This window comes from Gallinula chloropus (genome assembly GCF_964237585.1).
Source record: "Gallinula chloropus genome assembly, chromosome: 7".
In the NCBI taxonomy this organism is placed as follows: Eukaryota; Metazoa; Chordata; class Aves; order Gruiformes; family Rallidae; genus Gallinula; species Gallinula chloropus.
In genome coordinates, this window is record NC_140092.1 from 1930063 (window position 1) to 1955235 (window position 25173).

Genomic DNA, 25173 nt, shown 5'->3' on the forward strand with positions numbered 1-25173 from the left:
CTACAAAAGCTGGCTAAAATAAGCAACAAATAATATAAAGAAATATAAGATATGCTAAGACAGTTATTTGGAATGTCTGGCCTTCCTGGTGATTAATATACTCATTATACCATTAAAAATGGGTGCAACAAAGGCCTATTATTCAAGCAGCACCACATAGTTCTGCAGGTGTTGTTGCTGCCCAAGGGCGCTTTATGTCCACTGTATTGCAACAAATTAGGGTAAAGATGCAAATTCTACAGACACTCAGAAAACAAGTCTGATCAATACAGCTCAAGTTTGTGTAATGCTTTCAGCTGTTGCAAGGAAATAATTTTTAAACAGAATTACTTGCGTAAGGGAAAGAATCCACTCTTTCTCAGGGCTAATAAATGTCACTCCTAAAAGAAAATCAATCTGGAAGGAGAGAGAGACAGAGAGTATGCAATTAAGAACATGTATTTTCAGAGATACTATTAAAAAGGTATTTCAGTGTAAAGCATAATGCTCTTTGATAAGGATTGTGTTTTGCCCAGCATACTCACTGTGCACACGGCTACAGCCTCACACTTCAGCACACGTAGTTCTAAGCCTTCCAGTATTTCTTGTCTCAGATACTGCCTTCCAGAAGAGCATCTCACCTAACAGCACATAAACTAGCTGAACATAGTAATTCTGACAAGCTTCACACAAAGGATGGGGGAAAAAAAAAGAAAAAAAAGAGATTCAAAGTTCTGAAGTACCGTTACAGGTCGCTGTTTCCCTGGCTGTATGTCTAATCCTCTCTGCTTGAAAGGAAAAGCAAAGCAAAAACTCTGTTGGCACAACATTGCTGTGGAGATTTAGGAACTGAGCTGCCCTAGTCCATCTCAACATTGAGCAACACTTCTGCACTCCCTCCAGCCTGAGGTTACACAAAGAATCGGCAGAAAAGCTGCTAAAGTGATCAAAAAAGAAGATTAAAAAATTAAGAGTGCACAGCTTGACGTTTCCCACAGACTGCAGGGCCAGCCTTTTCACTGCAAAAGCTAACTGGGCTCTGAGGTATTTCAAAATTTGTCACTTTGATGATTACAGTCTGATACTAAGTGAAAACCAGTACATCTCTATATCCATGGCAGGAATAAACACGCGTATGAATGGCACTGAAGGGGCTAACACTGAAATACTGAACATGAAACACTGAAACATGAAAATACAGATTTAACATTAGGAAAACTGCCTGAGCAGATCCTGTAACTACTTCTAGGCGATTAAATGCTATTCTAATGGACATTTTAGAAGAGTCTCTCAGACTAGTAAGATGGGGCTATATGCCAGTCTCGTAAAGAAAGTTGTCAAAACAATGTGCAATTGAGACTAGAGCAGAGAAAATGAGCCAGGAAGAAGCTTTTTGGATGGACTCAGAAGACACAACACAATCTCACATCTGAAAAATCAATATTTATAAAGGTAAATGCTTTTTTTTTCCTCTCTCTCTCCTGGTTGAAAGCCAATATTTTGAGAGAAATGTGCACTTTCATCTAAAACTCCGAAATAAAAATGAAGATGGAAACAATACAATGGTATCAATCAATATACAATAACAGCTCCAACTGCCAGGGATTTAGCAATGAAATAAAAGTTTTAGTCCCTCTTTTACCCCCCCCAAAACCTCATTACTAGAAAAAGTAGAAAACTTTGTTTTATTGGAAACATAGGAAAAAACAAGGACTGAAACTGTCCTTGATTCTATCAACTTGGCAACATTGTACTCAACTTGAAATAACACTAGAAATTCAAAGCATATCAGAACCACTGGTTCATCATCAAAAGGCTACTGCCAAGAAATGCATGTATTTCTGTAAGGAGGATGGAGAGCACTGCAGTTCCATTCTGCTGACCTGCATGCAGTAGTGGAATGTTCCCACTAAAAGGACCTAAACCACAGCTAACCCACATAATCACATCAGATGAAATCCACATTGTACTAGGAAGTACTAATGCCAAAGCACTGATCTGTCTCTGTCCAAAGGACAGTAATTTAACAAATCATCTACTTCACATGAATAAACACTTTAGTCCTCTTTATAGTGGTAACTGAAAGCAGAAAACTCATCAGGAAGGATATAATTTAATGAGAATATCCTAAAAACTTTCAAAGAAATTGGATGCAAACCAGAGATAACATCTTGCCTCAGGCTGGCACTTTCTATTTGTTCACAGCCATTCCCACCCCCCTCTCCTGCAGGTTATAAAAACACATCCTGGTTTATATTGCTTTTACTTTTAAGAAATGAATTTAAATGTCTTCTGATCATTTCTGAGCACTTGATATGGGCAGAGCACATATAAAACATTCAGAAGGGAAAGCAAAGGGAACAGCTGTGGGTCTTGACGGCTCTGTTACAACGCTTCACATCAGCACTGCTTGGGGCACCCCGAAAATTACATCATGTTTGGGAAATTCCAAATGCAGAAAAGCTTAAGGCAGCCAAAAGATGTAAATTAGGCCAATACACTGCCAGTTTTGTTGTTTTCAGTACAGTTCAGTATTGGTGTTGACAACGATCACTGTACCCATCGTTTTGACCAAGTAACTCTGCAGAAAACTAAGTTGAAGGTACTAATGTGTAATTTAGCAAAATCACAGCCAATGTTGTGATGCTGCCACGTAACAATATGTTCCAATAACAGTTTTTTAAATAAAATTACTTTTTTGTTTTTCTTTAACATTTTTTTTGATTTAAAATGTTTTAAATTTATACATAACTGTGTCTGGTTTCAGTAGACCTTTAGTAACAGCCAGAATTACAAGTAAAACAAATAAAGTTAAATTATTAACAATTTACGCTCACAAAATTCTTTTACTCTGTTAATCCTGAACAAACAGGTACTAATTCAGCCTCACAATGCCCCTGTGAGGTAGGTAATTACTATCAGTCTCATTTTATGGGTGGGGAAACTGAGGCACATACAGGTCTTGTACCATGTCTGGGTACAGAATCCAGATACCTGAACAGCATCATCTGTTCATGAAATCACCCTTCCTCACTAACAAATGTAACTGGAGTACACAGAAACATCTCTGTGTTTCTGTACATGCATGTATCAGGATTTTAGATACACATAAAGGATAAAATGCTACCATATCATGGCTGGAGTTCAAGAGATTTGAACTCTAGCACTAGTGAGGCTTTTCACTTAACGATGAACCAAGACACCACGGGTGGGAAAATGGTAATGGTGTTTTCTCAGTTTTAGAAGAATTAATTTTATAGTTATTCTTGCTAAGGAATGAAAGGCTGTCTTTATTATCTGCTGGGTATTATTAATACAGTTATGGCAATACTGACACCTCTTTAGAAAACAATGTTTTCAAGACATGACAAAGCAACCTCAGAGGAATGCTGCATGAATCAAATTAACGTGCACTGAAAAACATCATTACAGGCACTGGATTGTGCTAAGTGTTAATTAGAGTACTGAGCACTTAAATATTCTGTGGTGTTCCAAAAGACTCCTGCTATCAGAGACGCAAATCACCCTGGATTAAATGTATAAAAGTAGCTGTTAAAGCATAAATTAGGTGTGTGCCCTACTTCCAGCAGTGTCCTTTGCCAACCGTGGGAGAACAGCCCCGAGCTAGAACTTCCATCCCCCGTCCGCCAGGCTGATCTGTCACTCACCTGCCCTCTGCAAGTAACACACTTCAGATTTACTTCACAGGAACACGCAAGCTGTTTGCAAGGCCATTTCATTCCCTGTTCCAGCTTATTTCCACTAGAAAGAGCATAAAGAGCTGGTGAGAACAGAAAGCCCCTGGTGGAACCGTCCCAGGAGTTTCCAACGCACGGTGCATTTTGTACTGGCACTTTTCAAGAAACCCAGACTCAGGTGCATGTGACACCCTGGATTTCCACACAGTCTGGCATTCAACAGCCAGCTAGAGCATTGCTTCTCTATACACCGGTTTGCACGGCACTCTGTACCTACAGGGGCAGAAATTTTAGAACAATTTTTCAAAGTCTTTTCCTGAGCAGTTTTTGCAAGTGCTTTTCAGAATCTTCACTTAAACCCTTCTGTTCAGTTCCATACAGTAAATTTATAATCTAGATTTTCTTGTGCTTTACACATACATCCTGCGGGGTGTGGGAGAGCCTACAGTACTACACTAAATTATTACATCCCACCCCGTTGCATTTGCTGACAATATGCTCTAGGATATCCACAGCTACATGGAAGAATGAGTCCAATGCATATAACTTTAAAACAGTGCTTTTCTGTATTGAGTTTCTCTAATGAATTGCCAGTATTCATTATTTTCTGTTTGTTTATTCAGAAGGATGTAGTTAGCTATCTGTATCCTCCTTAAGCAAGGTGGTGTGCAAGCTTACCACTAGCATCAGTATGACATTCAGTGAGTAAAGAGCTATTTATTCTCTATCAAAGGCAAAAAGTGAAGAGATTATATAGGTTTGAGAGAAGCATCCTAATCCCAGGCAGTTGTGACACATCGGATACCAGATGTTTAAACTCATCCCATCACAGTCCGTTTCCTACACAGTTCCATAAACCACAAGGAAAAGTCTGGTGGGGTGTGGATCCACCACACTGCTGTTTCCCTAGGGATGCAGCTGTCTGAACCAGGAAACTCGGACCCAACACACACAATTGGGATTAGGAAACCCTGACCTGTCTCACACAGATAGGGGCCGGCGGTGGTAGGGGCTGAGTGACACCCTGTGGTGATGGAAAGGAAATACGAACCCCTGAATCACAGACCGTTCTCCCCACGGCCCTCCTGATCACCAGACAAACCGGAGCAGAAAAGGTCTGGTCAGAGTTTTCCCAGCCCTGCCTGCAAGGGCAGGCGGCCGGGGAGAGTCCCCAGGAAGGATGCGGGTGGGGAGGGGATGGCTGTGAGAGCTACTCAGTCCTGCCCGGAGCAGAGCTCCGACCTACCTGGAACCTCTGCCCTAACAGGAAGCTTTAAAAAAATAACAATACAAAGAAAGTGACCCAAAAGAGGTATTTACACTCTCTGGAAATTTAAAAAGAGACAGGCCACCAGCACGGGGTTTTACAGGAGAACTCATCTGGCAGCTGCCATCGTCCTAGAGGTGCTTGCTCAGGAGAGAGCAACTGAAACGAACGTCCACAAGTGAAGGCACCTGGTCTGGAAACAGCATCAAGCTAGTGTTTTCCTTTCACATAGGGTAGGACTGGGGGAGATACCGGTGCTGATGGTTTGCCAGGACTCGCTACGTGTACAAGAGCACTACCCAGTATTATGAGATACCTTAATTAACCTGTTACTTCCTTGAACACACAGAAGGGCCTCAGCCAAACTTCATTAGATTGTCTCACACACATTTAAGTTAAAAGCTTGCATCGACTAGCAGTGCATTTGCCTCCTCCCTTAGTCCTCTCCCAGTACAGAAACACTTGGCCTCCAAAAAAAAAAAATGTCATTGTGATGACCCAACCATCTGTTCTGGTCTAGTGGCTCGTGTGAAAGTCACCTTCTTGGGCTGAAGAGTCCCAGCCTCCTGCTGAATACCTCCATCAAAAATAGAATTAAAAAGTTACAGTTGATCCTTCTAAAAATAAACAGAAAAGAACTAGAGCATATACAGAAGAGAAATAAGGTGGCATTGAAGGTGCCGAGGGCTACAAATTTGCTACCACAGTTTGAGTGTCAATCGTAACGCGTTCCCAGGCCATTGCGCGAACACAAGGCGTATTGTCCTTCTCCCTCGGTAACTGATGATGGACGGTTTTTTCCACGGGGCTGATAAGAAACCTCCTCTCCACCAGCGTTTACAGCCATATTTGCAATTTTGTGACATCACCAGGGAAAAATAAAACGATACAGAGAAGAGTCTTTCGGGTTTTGCGTTCAGCTGTAAATATCAGCTAACCAGGTAACTGTGCATCTCTCTGGAGTTGATGCTCAAAACCACGCCTGAGTGATTGCCTACAAAAACATAGAAAGGAAAGTCCAGCATTAGTGTATTCCAGGCACTTCATAATAAATCCCCCTTTTATTGCAGGGACAAGTCAATCACATCAAGAGAGTGGCTTTATCAAACAACAGGTCAGGTGAAAGTTGGTGCAACAGCTCCATGTACCTACGGCATACTTTCGCGCAAAGCTTTGGCTCACGGTGGTGGATTTGTGGCAAATTCCTAGGGTTTCTATCCCAGTGACAGCATATGTTTGTTCTCTTTGTGGCTTAAAAAGGTGTAGTTGTCTCGAGGGGTGCAGGTGAGGGAGGAGAATGGAACCTGAGGCGTCCATTCGACATGCCACTGACCTGGGACTGGACACTGACCGGCATCAGCAATAAGGGAACTCTGTAGCTGTTCAAGTTGCCACTTCTCCCAGAAGGAGTCACTGCAAGGTAATGGTGTTGAGGAGTCCCAAGGTGGGGGTTGCGATAAAGTAGGCAACATAAAATATATAGAAAACAAAAAAAGTGGATGGGTGAGTCTGGAAATACTGTACTGAGGAAATTCAAAAGTCATGAGAAGAGAGAACAAACAGAAACCCAGGCCTGTCACTCCCTGCTGTGCAGAGTGGAGGCTGCTACTGCCATCTCCCACCAGGGAGGGAGAAAGCACACCAGAACTAGGAAGGATCTCCACAGCATAGGGACCTTCTGCAATGTCGTAAAGCAGAATTCAATATCAAGCAGGGATTATAATTCACTTCATACTCTAGCCAAATAAACTAGAAGAGTATCATTAACAGGAGTATTCTCTTGGCAGTACTGAGTGATAATGGACCTGGTGGAAAGTACTGCAAGTAACAAAACAGTACAGCAAGCAGAAGGACAGTTTTATGCTCTAAGTAAATTTTGCGCCTAAAACCTGTACAGTAGCTGACAAATATGAACGACTGTGATCCACAGAAATTAACTCTTAATGCTCTGCTGGAAGTGCTGCTGGTCTTGACAACCTGGCAGAAGTGGAAATCACCTCAAGATCAGCATTTGCTAACTTTCCCATCAAAACATCATGATCCTGCACTCTTTAACCCTAATAATGCTCTGCTCAGATAGAAGGATTCTTAGCTTTTTTTCCCCTTGAATAAGGAGTGCAGGGCAAGTAGAGATTATTTCTAAATGCATTAGAAATCAGGGTAGCACTTCTTTACTCCAGCATCCCAAGGTGCCTTATATAAATAGGTCTTGAGGGATTTTCTACCATTAAAAGAAATTACACTTTTGTACATTACGAGAGGTGTGTGAAAGCTCCAGTCTAATAGGCATTTCTGCAAGGACTTTGTTAGCATTCAGCCTTCTCCTTCAAAGACCCTGGAGATGAGTTGATCAAACAATTTTAAGATGGACTTTGTTTTTCCAGGGGTGTTTTTGGAACTAGCTCTGGTAGAGTTAGGAGTGCAATCAAGGTTGTCTTGCAAAATCCTAATGAAAACAGAGTGCTACTCATACACAGAGGTTGTCAAAGAAAAGATGGAAATACACAAAGCAAAGCAGGAGGCTGGATTCTTCCCTTGTGCTCAAAGCTGACACCTCCAAGGACCTGTAAGTGGCACACAGGTCAGCAAATGAAAATAAAGACACTGGCAACAAACGATAAAGGTGAAACACAAGATTGAGTAATCCCTCCTCTGCCAAAAGTCTATCTTTCCCCAGGCTGCCTCTGGTGCAGCTAAAACACACCTTCTGTGGGTTCATGAAGACATTACAGTTGCCTGTTACACCATGAATCTACTGCTGCAAATCCCAAAGGCTTTGGGTTATCTGATTTATGTTCAAAAAAAAGTGTAGAAATAGAACTGGAGAGCTATTTCCATTGTCCAACACTTTTCAGCCTGTGACCTGAAAGCTGTCTGAACACAATGGTAAATTTTACAAGGAATGAACTTTATAGATCAGCGCTCCATGTTACATTAAAAATAACCACGGGGTGCCAGGTTATATGCTTCCACCTGACACTAAATCATTTGCAGTGAGATATTCACAGAAAGTTTCCCTCATAGGTTCCTTATCCTGCACCATGTATATTTGAAAGTTTCCAAATAAATTAGGGAAGACTTATTATATTTTTTTATACAGGAATAAATTCAGCTCCTTTAATCATGAAAACTTTAAATGCCACTGGAAAATTATGGCAAATACAGCAATGGATCTAGATACAACCCCTCTGAAATCATGGAAACACTGACTCTACAAATCCTTCTGGCCTAAACTTTATTTTCCACTAATTCAGTGGATTATTGAGTTAATTCAACTGTTACCTATTACAGCCTTTTCTAGCAAGTATAATTTCTCAATAAAATGGCCCAAGTCTCAACTTTAAACTGTGCTCTCTACTCATGCTCTATGGAGCATGTCATCCGTACCATAGCTGTTACCACAAGCAAGCCAAAAGCAGATAACAGATAATCCTTTGTTAGTGGTGTACTATTCACTTCTTCATGAGACTGAGCAGAAAATGAAAAAAAAAAAGCTAAAATGAAAACAAATGCAAATTAAAAATCAATTACTTACGAAAATTTATAAACTAAAAATGAAGTTACCTCTTGCGTTACCTAGTGTTTGAGAGTCCAGATCATCATCAATAAACTCCTCACCCTGGATGATGTTCTGGGTGTCCTCACTATGATTAACAGGGCTTGTCATCTCCTGCTCTTTTTCATTGTGCATCTGGGCATAGACATTTCTGCCTGGCAGTTTCCTAAAGAAGACCAGAAGAAAAAGTCATGATGGAGTTCTGCTAGCATCGGAGCAGAGCTGCAGTAAAGCAATGTCATTCCAGAATCACAAAACTGCACCAATCCCACCCTTCCTTAATTTTGTGTTCACAACCTACATTTATCAGCTCCTTATCTGCAGTCACAGTTTTATGTAACTGCCTTACCATGACGTTCATACCACTAGAATATTTAGGCATCCCTTTCTGACACAGATTGACAGACAATGAACAATACCAGAAAGAATATTACTAGATACCAGAAAGAATATTACTAGAACAACAGAAAAACATTTTTAAGAGCTGCTCAAGCAGTAGGAAGGCCCAGCAAGTGTTCATTCCTGGTTCCAAGTATCTTCATGAACATTAAGCTGGGTCACAATCACCACCCCATCTCCCTGGTGAGGTGGGCTGACGCTAAAGGGTGACATCATCAAAAGGCACCTTCATGACTGCATCAGGGTTGAGGAGAAAAAAGCAGGAGAAATCCAGAAGACAGGGAATAGAAATAGAGCAGAGAGTGAAGAACCAGGAAGGCAGGACTAAGGGCAAGGAGCAAGATGGTAAAAAGGAATTGATAAGAGCAAATAAGAAGGGGGGGTAGGGGAGGGGGTGATGTTAAGCAGGCAGCACTGATGGAGACAGTGTGTAAAACTTGCTACATAACTGTTGGAAACAGAATGAATTAGGCAAAACTCTCCCTAGCAGACAGCAATTAATTAATTCATTCTGATTTGAATCTAGAAAAACAAAAAGCGTGTTATTAAATAGCTCTATCAGCTCTAATGAACAATTATCACCATGGCTGAGACTGGGAGGCTTAAGACAGTATTGATAAAGTGTTCTTAACTAGATTAACTTAAATTAGACTTTGTAAAATCAAAAAGAATAATCAGGGACTTCTAACTTTGCAACAGAATTTATGATTTAAACATCCTTTTGCTGACTCACCTGCAATCTGCCTGGGCCCATAAAGACATCCTATATACCTATATGTGTAGGCACACATCCCCCTGTATAGCTATGTGTATATACCAACACAAGATTCCATATATACAGAAATCAGGTCTTTTATCCCACTACACATGAACAGCACAAAGGAAGAGACCTGCTTGCTCTTGCTCCTTTCTGTATCTCGGAGAGATGCAGAGGACAAGGAAGGATAAAAGGCCTAATAGCACAACGCCTGTGCCAGTATGACCACTTCAAGTCTGAGGGTTCCTCCAGCGTGCACATAAAGCCAAGCCCTGCTTTACTGTCCTCCCATTAACCAGACAGAAAAAAGCCAGGTTGAACAGGGGAAGGACATTCCTCATCACCAAAACAAATACATTTGGTAATTATTTTTGATTTTTTTTCTCCAGGGCCAGTACCTCCAGACTGTTTTTAATGTGTCTGCTAATGAAACTGGTCATGTGGAAAACAATATCCCTTTCAATCAAACCTGCACCAAACCTGTCAAATTGCTCTCTTTCAGTCCACTGCCAAATGCTTGAGGGAAACAAAGCCCAAAAGAACATCTTTGCAACACATCTGCAGAATTAGCACATATGTCTCTGCCATAATTAGGGGACCTTCTCAAAACTATTTCTGACAGATTGTAGAGGCATCAATGGCATTATCAAAATATTTTAGACATCATAAAAATTTTATCCACCTCAAACCCATATGGTACATCAGCCCTTTGCAGTTAAGTAAACGGAGCAGAGCTGCTAGTCTAACTGTGGTCTGCCCAGGCTGGAGGACCGTTCTGAAACAAGGTGTGCCCTTCAGTACAAATCCTGAGGCTTCAACACATATCTCTGGTAAGACTTCCTAGTGAGCAATCAGCACAATCACAACACACGCTGTTAGACCTCTTAAGGGGTTCCTGAATGAAGAACCTTCACAAGTTCCCACATAGCCATTAAACGTACTGTTGTTAAGAGCGATCTTTTTATGCACTACAGATGAAAGGAGAAAAGGTATAAAATATTACTTGTCACTCACCTAAACCTCATAAACCTAATCCTACGAAGTACAGATCCTTCATGGAAGGTATAAAGTGGAGGTACACTGCTTTGCTCCTCACACTTAGAGAGGAAAGCATCTTCACTTGTAACACAGCATACGGATGCGAGGAAGGAGAATATTCCATGTCTTGTGAAGGCAGATGCTGTTGGCATGGCCCCTTTACCTGATACAGAGATCTCTATATTTTCATATTGTTTTAGTTTTATAAGGAAGAGACTCAACTGGCCTAATGAAAGTTTTATTCAAGCCTTTCCAAGAGACATTTTTAACACGTGCCAGATGTTCTGTTTACAAGGGACAACCACACTGTGGGATGCAACAGGATGTGGAAACTGAATCCTTGATAAAGATGGGCCTGATTCTGGCAATTTTCCAGTTACTCCTCACTGCTCTAATAAGCAGGAAGGAAGCTGCTACCCCTAATTATACAGAGAAAAACCCTGGTGTACTGCACTCTTCTTAAGGAAGCAATTTATTGAGTCCAATGTAACTGTTTGAAGTAGGCAGAGCTGAAATGCTTGGGTCTACATAAAAGACTACTGTGAAAACATGACAAGACATGAAATTTGACCCAAGAGATTTATATCAGCAATATAAAAATTGAAAGCACATTTTTAAGAATAGAGAAAAAGATTATGCAATCATTTCTTTTCAGAGTTTACTCTTCAGCTGCAAAATACATGTGCATCACATCCATCACTGGAGACAATTTCCTCTGCTGAGCAGCACTCCATGGTTTACGTTTTTAGTTCCTTTTGTTTTCTCTGTAGCATTTTATTTCAATCATGAAGAAGAAGAAACATTCATGCCTGCTTCAAGGACCATATAAATGTGAACTGGAGACATAGTTCTGCACAGAACTACCAATAAACGGCAGAGCACCTGGCCATCACCAAGCTCTCAAGGTCCCACACCTTTTAGAAGATATTCCAGAACACATTTTTTCCTCCCCTCTCTCTATTCAAAAATTCTAATCAGTTCATACCCAGAACTGTTTCCACTTAAAAACATTCAGCAGTAAGGAACAGCAGGAGGGGGATGAGATATTGATTCCCGGTCATTTAAACTCTCTAGTTCATTTGGCTTTCAATTTCTTCCTTGTGGAGCCAATATTCACTGGCCTTTATGCAACTTCATTCATTTTCCGGAGGCTTGATTAAGGTTCTATTTAGTATAATAAATAGGAGCATATTCACATGGCAAAGATATGGAATAATGTAGCATTCTCTTGGAGCTTAAATAAAACTAACGGCAATAATAATCCATTAAACAGAATAGTTTATTGTGGTGTTGGTGTTATTATGTTTGGATTAATGTTCAGATGACTGACTTCTTTGTGCTTTAAGGCACTCCTGATTTACTTACCTCTTTCATTTCAGAAATCTTTTCTACATGCCGTTACTTTGATTTCTGAGGAAGTTTTTATGAAATATTATGGATCATTAAATTAGTGCCTGTTTTTTTATAACTAAATGGCATGGATTGGGACTAAACTTGCTCTCATGGAACATAAAAGTAGTATAAGCAAGGTGGGGGAAAAAAGATAGCTTTTCTTCAGAGGCTGAAAATGAGATAGTAAGTCAATGAGGCAGAAAGATAACACAGTTCTGCTCCAGATTGTGGAAATGACCCATTTACCAAAAGTGGCACTTGATAGTAGTGGGGAAAAAAGGAATACACACAAAATGGTATAAATTTGGCTGAAGTAGATTCACAGCTTTAAGTACACTGGCTGTGGTTTGCACACAAATTAAAAGATGAAGAATTTCACACTCCTTCAGAGAATCAAATTTGCTACTATTAACCAAGTAAAATACCTGAGCAGAAAAGCCAACTATTTCACTCTGGTTTGGCTGCTCTACAATATCCTGTTGTTATACAGAAATCAAAAATCAGAAAAAGGATTATTTCAGATCTTCCACACTATGATTACATGGCAGCTCTGATGTGGCTAAAGCAGTTATCCTTTCCTCCCCTTTGCCTAGTGCACCCAGTGCTATTTGCCCTCCCCATACAGTTGCCCAGGACCCCACGCCATAGCAGCTTGCTCTGAAAAGATGAAGAAATCCTTCCTGGATGGCAACTTGAAACCCACAAAAAACCATAAACATTGTTTCAGAGGGAAGGGAAGTGTGGTTTTACTGAACCAAATTCAGTAAATATGGTATGGTACAGAAAAAAAAAAATACATATATATAAGCAGGTCCCAAATCTGCATTAAAAAATGGACCTGATTTCTCAAAAACATTTTTCCAGCTGCATCATATTGTTCTGGTCAAAGGAAGCAGCTGTAGTCCATTTTACCTGGATGCTTAAACAACTGAAGCATACTAGTGAGCATTGTAACATGCTGTTTGCTTGAGGCATCGGATCAGGGATTTCTGTACTCAGAAAGCAAGGGCAAAGACAAGGCCAATTGTTCTTGGCTCGCCCACCCTCCCCGTTCGTTGTCTGCACTGCCTCTTGTGTCACACTTAGCAGCTGGGATAGCACCTCACTCTCCTCACTACCATCCTGGTATTTTCCCCCAAAACTGTCTAAACCAATCTGTGTTCATTAGTGGGATATGACTAGAATTAGTTTTTACAACTACTGGCATTTATAATTTAAAAATAGCTTTTCATTTACTGCATAAAAACAGCCCTAATCTGAATTTTTTACCTACATTACCTACACTGACCACAGAGGATAAAAACCCTGTGCATCTCCAGATTTTTTAGCTCTTTTTTTTTTCTTGTTGATTTGTTTGTTTGTTTGTTTTGGTCTACTGCAACTACCCACTCTCTGCATTGCCAGGAATCACTCTGCAAGCTCCAGAGACTCCAGCACCAAGTTTTCCAGCACATGGTTCCTGGCAAGAAATGGCTGGATGCACAAACAGGCCATAAAGCATGTGTGTGTGTGAGAGATGAAATGATAAACACTTGAAATTTTACTGCATACAAGAACAGAGGGCAGCAGCCTTCCTAGTCAGTTTAAGTATCTGGGATTAGAGCATATCAAAAATGATGTAACCTACAGTCACCTAATCATTAGCTAGACAGCTGTGACAGCTCTGATTATCCAGCAGACCCTATGATTTTTGTTTTGATTAGACTAGTGGGAAATTATACAACTTTAATCTTTCCCTTTTAATGGGCATTCCTTCAGGAGTGAAGAGACTGCACTGGTTTATCCTATACATATAACTAATCAGGCAAAATCCCACTACCTCTATATGAATCTGCCTGTTTTTCCCCTACTCCCCTACTTAATTAGATAAAATACTCCCTCCGTTTTCTGCATAGGAGGCACCTTACGAAGGATCATTATTTTTAGATTACAGCTCTCCCCCATACTAATCTGACAAGATTTACTCTTTGCAAGGGACACCAGTTTCTAGCACTGGGGATTGCAGTTTTCAAAAAATGAGAAATCAAACAGATGAAGAAAGTTTCATCACAGCTGTCCTGACTGCCCTGAAAGATTAATAAAAAAGACTTATTAGATTAGTCCCTGATGTCTTGTCAACACCACCTTTCATTCTGCAAAATAGTGTAAAGACAGACCCAAGTTCTTCTGGCATGAATTTCAGAAATAATCCGGGCAGGGAGGACAGCTGACCATACTTGTTTACAGGGGGCACACGAAGAAAAAACTGGGGTTTATTTTCAATTTAGCACAGATAGGGCACTCAATATTCTTTGAAAATCAAATTGCAAATGAAGGATGCAACAAAAAAAACCCCAAACCAAACCCTTTGTCATCTTGGAAAAGCTTAGCAGGAAGAATATTTTAAAATAATTCTGTCAAATAACTCTGTAACGGATATGATACGGACTAAAATTGAATACTACTGCATGGTCATTCATCAATGCCAACTGCAGTTTTCAGGCTACTGAGAAAAAACTTCTCACAATTCTCCTGACTCACACCTAAATTAAACCCCCACAATGTTTAAATGCAAATGATTTCCACAAATTACATATAGAAGCGTGAGAGACATTAGAGCTTGCAATTTGCAAATGGTACTACAGTTTCCTCCTTAATAAAAGCTCTATTTTTAAAGCAATGGTTCATTGGGCATTTTAGAAAGAACTCAAGGAAAATAGGGGTTTTTTCTTCCTTTCTTGAATATTTTATACTGCTTTTCCCATGCAGTAATTGTGTCTGTTATTTAATTGCTCTCATTTAAGATCTTATAAAATCTATAAATCATATAGCTTTCAAAAGATATCACCAGCAAGTTTTATGATTCCACACTACAAACAGCAAATCCTTCATGTGTTGCTATTGAAATAATGTAATTAAATCACATCAACCATTTTTATGCTTTTCCTTGCTGCAGGCATCTAAAATAGCAAAATGGATTTTTATTCAGTTACAGACAGTCTGACACAGCACTCTGGGCTTTGTCCTTCAGAACAATCAGCCACTGTGAGCTCTAAGAAACATGATGCTGCAGGGTAAAAATGAAGAGATTCTGGGAAAAACGCGGGGTTCTCGGTTGACTTAAAAGCTCTTTATCTAAACAAAATCTTACTTAAATGCTATCTATGCCTCTTGTGTTCACAAACTCAGTGCCACACTCATATATTTAAAAAAATTAAAATGAATCTTTAAAAAGTGAGACAAATCAATAGGAATCCTCACCTAGGACATCAAGATAAGCCGATGATGGCAGCTGGTTTCCAGTATGCTAAACCCAACAGCTTCTTCACACCCCAGAGATACAGAAATATGAACAGCAGAGCCAATGATAACACAGACTCATGAACAAGAACAAAATTCTTTAAATGCACAGCACCCCAGTAACTCTGATTAAAATCAACTGCGGACTCAGGATGTATTATTGGGCTGTCAAAGGCTGGCATGGTATCATCCCTTGTCAGTTTTGGAAATATGTCTCACACAAGGGCCACTTCCAGAATTGTTTCTACTCTCAATACACTGTAGTGTCAAATTAACGCTGATCTATTTCCATCAGTCATTCTACATGGCATAGCCCCAGCAATTAAAATGTAATGGGTGCAAGGAGAAACCGCAGAGCACCGAGGGTTTGGTACAGCTACTTTTTTAAGCAAATCAGCATTGCAGATGCACTCTTTTGTCTCGATAGCTTTAGTTTATTCATAATTGCTGGGAGTAATGAGGTAGAAATTAATCAGGAATGATATTTTAGCTCAGATCTGTTTCTTGATTATATTATTTAGACAAGCTGAACAAACTCTCCACAGTTCCCATATTGCTGCTATTTATCTTGGAAAACAGCAAGTGAAAGCATCAGTGCAGCACCTTGGTATCTGAAAAGTTCAGAAAAACACAATTTTCAAAGCAGTGGATTTTTTGCAATTCTTGAAGAAATCTTCTTTTCAGACAATGAACTCTGTTTTGCTGATCTGTGGATAACTAGTTCTTAAAATGTCTATGTTGTCAATTAAGGTTTACTTGCCTTTTGAACTTGTAGAGGATAAAAGCCCCAACTGCAACTAGACAGATGACAAAGAGAACGACAATAGCCCAGTAGCCACTGCCTCCTCCAATCCTCTGAGATTCTGAAATACAAAATAAAACAACAGCTTACAACGTCCTCTGTCAGATCAGATCTGTCACATTCTTGGACTTTCTTTTCTATTTAACTGTCAGGTCAAAACCTTTTGTTGTTATTTGTGTAACCTCCTCTTTTCACTCCATGTGTAGCCTCTTCAAAAAGGCAATGCAAAATTAATTGCTGACTTGTGACTGAAGGACAGAGGGCCAATTAAAAAGAACACTCCACAAGACAAAAAACAACCCCCCCCAACCAAAAACCCTGAAGATTTAGTTATTTGCATACTCAGTGGGGTGTCTTTTTCTGGGAATCTGAAGTTATCATAGGAAATGATCACATACCCCACGTACATGCATTGCAAAATTGCTGTATTAATTTCACAGATGGAGAGGCTCTGAACAACAAATGAACTCATCAAGGTCGTACATTGGTAAAGGCTACAACGAGCACGAGCTTCTTTCAATCCCAGCCTTTTGTGCTGGCTAATGAATGTTAGCCCTTAAACCAGATGAGGTACCACAGTGAGACTGTAGCACAATTCTACATTAGGGACTAGATGAAAGAGCTTTGTCTTCAGCACAGAGCTGGCAGATAAAATATCATACCAGTATTTACATAAATTGATTGTGGTCAGCTAAACAGGGAAGGATGAGTGTATCATTATGGGATATGATACACAAACAACAATTATGGGATGTTATAATATAAGGTTAGAGTCAAAGCTGAACTTCCTAGTTAAAATGTAATTTTAATATACCTCTGTTCAAAATACTCATGTGTACACACACATATTCTCTTCTACCAGTTCCCAGGTACACTGCAAATCCAGAAATGCAGGAAATGCACACAATCCCCCCATTTCCCCTTGTTTTAAACAGAGAAAACCATATAATTTCTCTCAGGAAAGGATCAGTAACTGTTAAGACCCTACAGCAAGTTTGCTATCAGTTGAAGATCAGACATACAAGACAGACATGCAAGGCTATGTCCCAGACCCCTGGAGTTACATCTACTGGGTTAATGGCAGAAGTAAATCAGCTCTGGTTTCTTGGCAGCCCAGTGCAGCCAAAGTTTTTCACCAGATGGGTTTTTTGAAGCCTGGTTGGCTTGTCCTTCAGGCAGTTTTGTATAACCTTGGTATTTAGCCAACATCGTGGTTACACAGAAAAAATGCAAGACACTTCTGAAACAAAAGGGGATGTATGATAAAAGAGAAATTGTAAGAAATATTTGGTGGTGACTGTTAACAAATGAAAATATATCTATGCATGCATGTGTGTATATATATGCATATGTGTATATATATACATACACACATATATTTATGCACGTATCTATATCTAACATGTACCAAGTATTACATATTTACCTGAACTGGAGTCAGCTAGTGTCACTAAGACCCAGTATCCACCCCTCAGAAAGAAGCTGATGTTGTGTGCATTCAAGGCCTGCTTTATAGCTGCTATTCTCTGCAATTACAACAGAAAGAATGTCAGATGTCTTGCACCCTGTTCCGCTCTGAGGGACTCGATGCTCTGAAAAGGAAAACCTCTGGTTCATTAAATGTGAGAAACTCAGACAGCATTTATCAAGGACGAGCTGAAATCTTAAAGAAATTATATATTTAAAAATCAGGCAAAACTCCACAAGCCACAAAAGCTGAAAATGTCCAACCCCCATAGACAAGTCTTTGCTTATCTAAGCCTTTATGATTACTCAGTATGTGACAGGCAGCATGCAGTTTGCATGCACTATTGGGTTAACCTTTGCCATAACTCACACAATGCATAATCCATATTAAAAACTCTCCATTCTTCTAATATATCAGAAAAAAACCCCTGTGATGTCACTTTAGATTTCTTGCTATGAAAAGTAGCTGCTATTTGATAACGAACTGCACGTCATAATTTACCTCATCTCCTTTTCTGTAATGGGATGGATTAAATTTATAATTTATACCTCACTTTTAACAATACTCTTTAAAAATACATATATCCATCCATGTGGAAAAAATCAGGATTCCTCCTGTTTTTCTCCAGTGGATAGAACACAGTAAAATATGGTCTCTTACTTTTTTATGGAGCTGAACCATTAAATATACCATCATATCCTAACCCCAGATGATAAATTGTCTGAATTTTCCCTTCTACTTGCTTGTGTCTTCAACACGGGTAATTTTCTGAAAGATCAAAGCTAGTTTTATACTCTATGCCTTATAATTTGAGATACGACTTCCCACAGGATGCCAAATTAGAAATATGCTTTATATCCATGAAACCTTCACAAGTAACTCCTTTTATGATATTATCAATTATGGTGCTCATCTTTGACAAGTCTTTGCAAATCCCTGTAGTCTTTCTCATATTATGGACAGAGACCACATGAAAGTTCAAACTCAAATATCTCTCCTCATACTGAGGAATACCTAACTCCTGAAGCCATTTCACTGGCTTTATTACATTTTTTCATGGGGGAATGACTCAACATAAGGGTGATGTGAGTATCACCTGAGTTACTGCACAAGACAATTACTCCAGATAGCTCCTAAGTATTTATCTGTTTGCCCAGTGTCTGAACACAGAACGGACATGAAAGCCCTATTGATTAGAAACCTTTAAAGAGATTCTGACACCACTGAAATAGTTATTTAGTCTCTGTCCAGGTTCATTCTCATGTTCACTGTATTCGGTGCTAGAGGGACCAGTATTAAAGGCCAATTTGACTTTCAGCCAGTAAATGAAATTACTGATTCCTGTAACTTTGGATGCATCATATTTTCCTGTCAGATATTTCAGCAATCCAGTGTTTTATCTGGTTTTTGCTTAAATGATTAATGCTTTTTCACTATTTCTCTTCCTACCCTTGGCTTCCTACCCAAGCCTATCTTAACTACACTTCCATGGGTCAAAAATTTGCATCTTGTGAAACTAGGCAAAGGTTGTGCCTTATTCATTCCAGTGTTGGACTGATGGTTGTTTCAGTACTCATGTTGGGGTGTTTTTCTGCCCTGAGGTATTTATTAAGCACTGTGCTGCCACATCTCTAACACTTTTTAATAGAAAATCCAGTATTTGGACCTCTCTCTAGACCCCCTACAGTTAAGGTTCTTACACCAGCATTTGATTTTCTATCTTCTTTTTCTACATCCTTTCCAACTTATAATGTTTGAACCCGTGAACACAGCAGATCCTGTCCTGTGGCACACCAATGCAAATTCATGGCACTGTTCACACTCTTACCCACTTACACACCTGGGGGTCTGATTTGCCCTTTTCACCACAGCAATTCACTGGGAATTCTCTAGAGAAAGCCCAAAATCTTCCTCAGGGCCACTGTTTTTCAGGCTGTAGTTTAAATGCACGTTAATTGACTCTTTTAACTGCTCTCATCCCACCTGACATCAGACGTGCAATAGATGTGCATAGATTGAGCGACTGAGTTTTCCTCTAGAGGCAATGATTAGAATGAAATACTGTTGAAATTGCTGTGCTGTTAAATCACACTTTCTACATGCATACATCTGAAAGAAGAATGGCTTTGGTCAGAATGGAGCCAAACTTCAGAGTTATCAAATAATAGTTGGCTCCCATTGCTACACTACCAACTTAGTTACAATTTTTTGTTATTACTGGCTACTTTTATCAATAATGACACCTATTCTACACCATTAACTTAATAAATAGCATAACATTACAACACACCAATAGAAATTCCACCAAGTAGGTGTTCTCTGCCTGAACAAGAAATGAATGCCTTTAACAATCCTTCTGAAATCACATAATATCCCAGACTAAAAGGTTTTTCATTCAAGAACAAACAGTTTCTCTTTAAGGGAAGACATTTCATAACTATATTTAAGTTAAGAATTCCAGGGACACCTCCTCCAAATGTGCAGAAAACACTCTGCATTAGTGAATCTCCACAACAGTGTCACAACACTGACTTTGAGACCTGGCACTAGCAGCATGAGAAAGCTCACTCTTTGAGTGAAACATGATGAAGGCATTCAAGATTCTGTTCTGGTAAAAGAGGAGAATGTTACAAATATTTAAGCAAGTGACACCATGAGTTTTTTCCTGTTACTGCATCTACATTTATTTACACAGGGTATATTTTCAAGCTATTTCTTGATTTGTGAAGGATTCTGATACAACATGTACTTTATCAAAGTTTGTGCCATTTGGTTCTGGATAAATAAATGTATATGCACATATCAATAGTTAAATTAGTGCCTCAGCAATAATAGAAAAATAGAACTAATAGAAAAATAGCTGGGACTGGAAAACTGGCTCTACGGTACTGTTGTCTACAAAGCGATTGGTGTTGAAACATGATATGAGTGTACTTGGGTTTTTATCATTGGATAGCATAGGTTGTTGTCATTGCTCCTGTCTCCCTTCATTCCTTCACCAACCACATGTCAGTTGTACCATATTTGGTATTTCCATACACGTAATCCCCGATCATCACTGGTCTGACCTGGTCCGTCCTAACAATGTCAGAAATGTACATATATTCTCCAGATTACATAATTGCTTTCACCTTTCAGTGCTCCTCTAGTTTCAGAAAACCTTTGCAAGACCTTACTGGAGGACTACTTTACAGAAACTGTGCCCTCCTAAACTACTATAATTTCCCCATAGTCCCACTGAACAGAAGTTTTCCCACATCCTTTACAGCATGTGATTGTTCTTTATGCTTTGGAGTAACTCACAGGATATTTCATATATAAACATGAAAAAACCCCCACCTTGACACAGCACTGATAATTGATGGTATCATTTAAACTGCCTTGAAGCACAGTACTAATATAGCAGTTGAGATTTAAAGGGACCCAATATGCACTGGCACTGAAAATAAAATGTTTGCACAACCTATGTATCCATCACCATCAGTTGCCTTAAATTATTCAAGACATCCATTCCATACATGCTCAGAATAAAGAGAGATCATTTCCTTGAGCAGCTGCATCTTGCTTCTTCAAGAAGTGGAAAAGTACAAATATTTTTGAAGTGTTAATACTCACCTGGCTGAAAGCCTTAGTTCATGAATGGCTCTCTACTAAAGAAACAGTTGGTTAAAATGAACATTTTCTTGCAATATAATCAGGAATTCAGATTCCCAGGAACAGTGCAGAGATGGCTCATCCTTCTTTAAACATACCAGTGTTCTAAAACACTCTTTGCTCGAACATATATTCAGAGGCTGACCTGCCATCACTGTGGATTCTGTTTCTAAACCAGATTGATACTGGTTACTCTGGAGAAATACACTAGCACCAGTAAGTGCTAGATTATGCTGAGCTATACATACACTACCAGACACAACAGTCATTGCTGTTCCTAGCTTTTACGTGTCTCTTGTCAGGTGGGAGCAAGATCCTTCAATACATAAGGAGCCCCTTTCATTTCACATCAAGACAATTAGAGTAGAGCCACTGATTGCCAAACAGGATGAAGACTGTCCTACCCAGACACACATTGCTCCGGTTACCTTATCACTAGTTACACTTCTCTTCCTTTTCGGTTGGTTTGCTGGTAGTAGCACATGCAAGTCAGCAGTGGTGGGCAGACCAGGTTTCACAACTGTCATCAGTGTTTCTTTGGGTATACTGGTTTCCTGTGAAGACAAAGGCATATGGAAAATTATAGGACAGCATCCTTAACATTCTGTAGGAAACACATAAGTAACTCCACATGGGTCTTTTAGTCTTTGGTGTTCAGATCCTTAATATTTAGAGGGGGATTCCACCAGAAGCTAAAAGATGAACGAAGGCAAACATAAGTTAACTGAAATGTGAGCTGCTCTTTGAAGATGGGAAGAGCTAAGCATTGTTATTGTATTAGTGGCAGCATGAAAAGAAGCAAAATTAAGTGGTATGCAGTTTGAGCAAAATTCTGCACTGGCTGTGCATGGCTAGTGTAACAAACAGAATTCCTAAGGGATTTAGTTGACATGTTGGCAGTGGACAGATGGTTAGACTTGATGATCTTAGAGATCTTTTCCAACCTTAAAGATTCAATGATTCTACTCTATGATTTAGGATCCTTTGTAGATTCAAACACTTAGGAGACTTAGAGGGGCATGTTCATTATAGTTGACTTTAACTGGGGAGGCTACTTTTCCATTAGTGTTTAATGGACACAAAGTAGTCTTCCAGGCTGAGACCAAGAGCACCTATGTAGATTTCCTGAAAGTGTAATGAATACCTGCAGCCCCCACTGAAAGTCAAGTGCATTCCTTTTCAGAATAGTTAGTGCAAATTTTGCTTTTAGTCCTAAATTCCTTCATGTGCTCTCTAATGACAACACCCTGGGCACATCCCATAGTCTTCCTGTCTTGATCAGATTCTGAAATTCCATTAAGTCATTCATGTCCCTTTGCAAAAAGAATAGTGATTACTATCCTATTACAAAGATTTAGCGATTACTAAAATGCAAGGGCAATTTAGTAAGACATTAAAACATATGTTTGAATGGGACTGGTTAAGGAATGGGTTTAAGTTGATAGAAGTGGGAATTTACTTTAATTTGGCATTTGATACAAACCTTAAAAAAAAAAAAGCAGGAAAAGTATAAAATCAAAATTTCAGAACCTGATTTGCAGTACTGTAAATCCAGGAAAAGCTCTTTCAACACATTATTGACCTGCACCTCACTGCTACTGTCCTCACAAAAATTCAGTGTGTGCACACTCACTTGCTGGCAGTGTGTGTACCTGAAGAGCACACAGCTTTTATGGGGTGCTTTTACTTATCTCACTGATGGCTTTGTGCTTGATTTAGCCTGCAGGATTCAACTGTTCCCAATTCACGTTTCTTTTGTGAATATGATCTAGAAAACCAGGTGTATCAACTGTTTGGATGTACATTAGATATCATTTTCAATGTTACACAACTGACACAGCGTTTTTTCCTTTCTGTTTTGTTTTCACACAGAGCCCGTATTTTATACGAGCATCCTTTGCTCATCTTCTAAGTATACCACATTTCAGCCACTCTTCCTGTTTTGGTGTCAGCAGTATTTGCTCATACATGTATCCCTAATCCCAGAAGGCAATATTTAGCATTAATGGCCAATTAGGCTGCGATAGACCTAAACCTCCTTGTGTTAAAATATCATTGTCTAGAGCCTGCGCGTAAAAGCAACACGAGGCTTAAACTTCTTTGAAATGTGGCTCGTGAGGTTCACTTTATTATTTTGCTCTGCCACATTTTTGCTAAATGAGAAGGCATTAACTTAACCTTCAAGCTTTATAACCGGCGAGGGAACGTTTTACGAGCAATCTGAAAGAGCACCTTTGCCAGCAGCCGTGTTACTACCCGCCCGATGTCTTCCCTCCACTCCGGTATGTCGGGGTTGTACATGTCCAGGTGCTTAGTAAACTTCAGAGGAAGAACATGAAAAAGATCTAGAAAAAACAAAGAAACAACATTTTTGAACACGTAATGAACAGGGGTGCACAAATAAAAGCTGAGAAGATATTTTGGGTGTTATTTGCTGCGCAGCACCCAGGAACCCCACTGCTCTGTGTTGTGTACTCTTGCACAGAGCAAGAGCACACTCCTGCCAGGCACTCAGTTTCTTTCTGTATTTTCACCATCATCATCATCAAATTTGTACCTAAAGATAAAAAAGCAGGAAGAAAAACAATAAATAAAGCAGATTTACATACATGGTCTAGGGTCAAAACCTTCCCAATAATTTTTCCTTAGGACAATATACCACACAGACATTGTTGCTACATTGTGCAATGCATCAATGGATTTTATTCTCATCTTATTATGAATCATAAGCCTATGTTTCTTGCCCATTACATGTTCCTGTTTTTCATAAAAAATACTACTTTATATATTCCATCAAGTAGCTATGAAAATAAGAACAGAAATTATATTCCAAAGGCTAACTACTGCTCTCTTGAAAAAATAAACCCAAGGCACACCCACAACATTTCTCTGGATATTGTGCAAATATCTGAAATACCAGAAATGGGCTGTTCCTCAGGGAACAGTCTCTAAAATCTTCCCTTTCTCCATTTAGGCTTCTTGGATGGACACCTGGGGAACTTAATGCAAAGCAGAGAAAGAGATCCTCAGGAATGCAGAAGCCAAACCTGGCCTCCCTAGTGCTTCTGACAATTGTAGTTTAATGTGGTTTTCTCTTCCAGAAGTTTCTTTATTTCCCCCATGACCAGTATTTTTTTGCTCTTGGTATCAGGACTGGCCAACAATAAGATCAGAAGCAGCATTTGAAAGCCAAAGTCACTGACCTAATCCAACTAAGGTGGGTTATACATCATACTTGTAAAAATTTCTAAAAAAGTGGTATAGCATAAATGTTAAATCCATTCATCTTAGGAAAGGAGAAGGTTCCTAAAAGCTGCATCTAGCATGAGTGCTGTTTTGTCCATTATTTGAATTTAATAAGTATACTAACGCCAAAAATAACAATAGTCAGACAATAGAGATGTACCATGTTGTGTATTTCATGATACCTGAAGGCTTTCAGCTCTGCATTAAAAAGAAGCTTTTTCACTTACCACTGTTCCCACATACAACAGCACAAATACAAATGTATTTGTTGGCACTACATGTTTCACAGCATAGTATGCCTTGTCACCACCTTACAAGACACATCTAAACACACCAGGGCACACTGTGAAACAAGAGCTGAATCCCATAATTACAGCAGAGCTATACTTGATCCAAACTCCAGAGAAACATCAAAGTAAGAGTGATGTATTGTTATAAATGGCAAGTATTACACATTCTTTTCAATGCTGAGAATGTATATACACAATTAATTATGTTTTTTTTTTTCCAAGATATTTAAACTACTTTATTTAGAAATTCTGAGAAACCCTCTAGCCATAAACCAAAATACTACTTAATCATTATTGCTGTACACAGCATTTGGAAACCACAACAGCATTTAAAATAAGCAAAAGAAA

General features: G+C 39.4%; 1 protein-coding gene across 1 annotated transcript in view; it reads right to left on the reverse strand.

Moving 5' to 3' along the window:
• Window positions 1–5914: 5914 nt before the first annotated feature.
• SORCS2 (sortilin related VPS10 domain containing receptor 2) overlaps window positions 5915–25173 on the reverse strand; it is a gene marked incomplete at both ends in the record, with an annotated part of 500666 nt that continues 481407 nt past the window's right edge. The window contains 7 exons of the mRNA XM_084266658.1: window positions 5915–5938; window positions 6278–6357; window positions 8509–8666; window positions 16126–16228; window positions 17594–17693; window positions 21718–21843; window positions 23522–23634. Coding sequence (XP_084122784.1) covers window positions 5915–5938; window positions 6278–6357; window positions 8509–8666; window positions 16126–16228; window positions 17594–17693; window positions 21718–21843; window positions 23522–23634 — 704 coding nt within the window. The remainder of the gene's footprint in view (window positions 5939–6277; window positions 6358–8508; window positions 8667–16125; window positions 16229–17593; window positions 17694–21717; window positions 21844–23521; window positions 23635–25173) is intronic.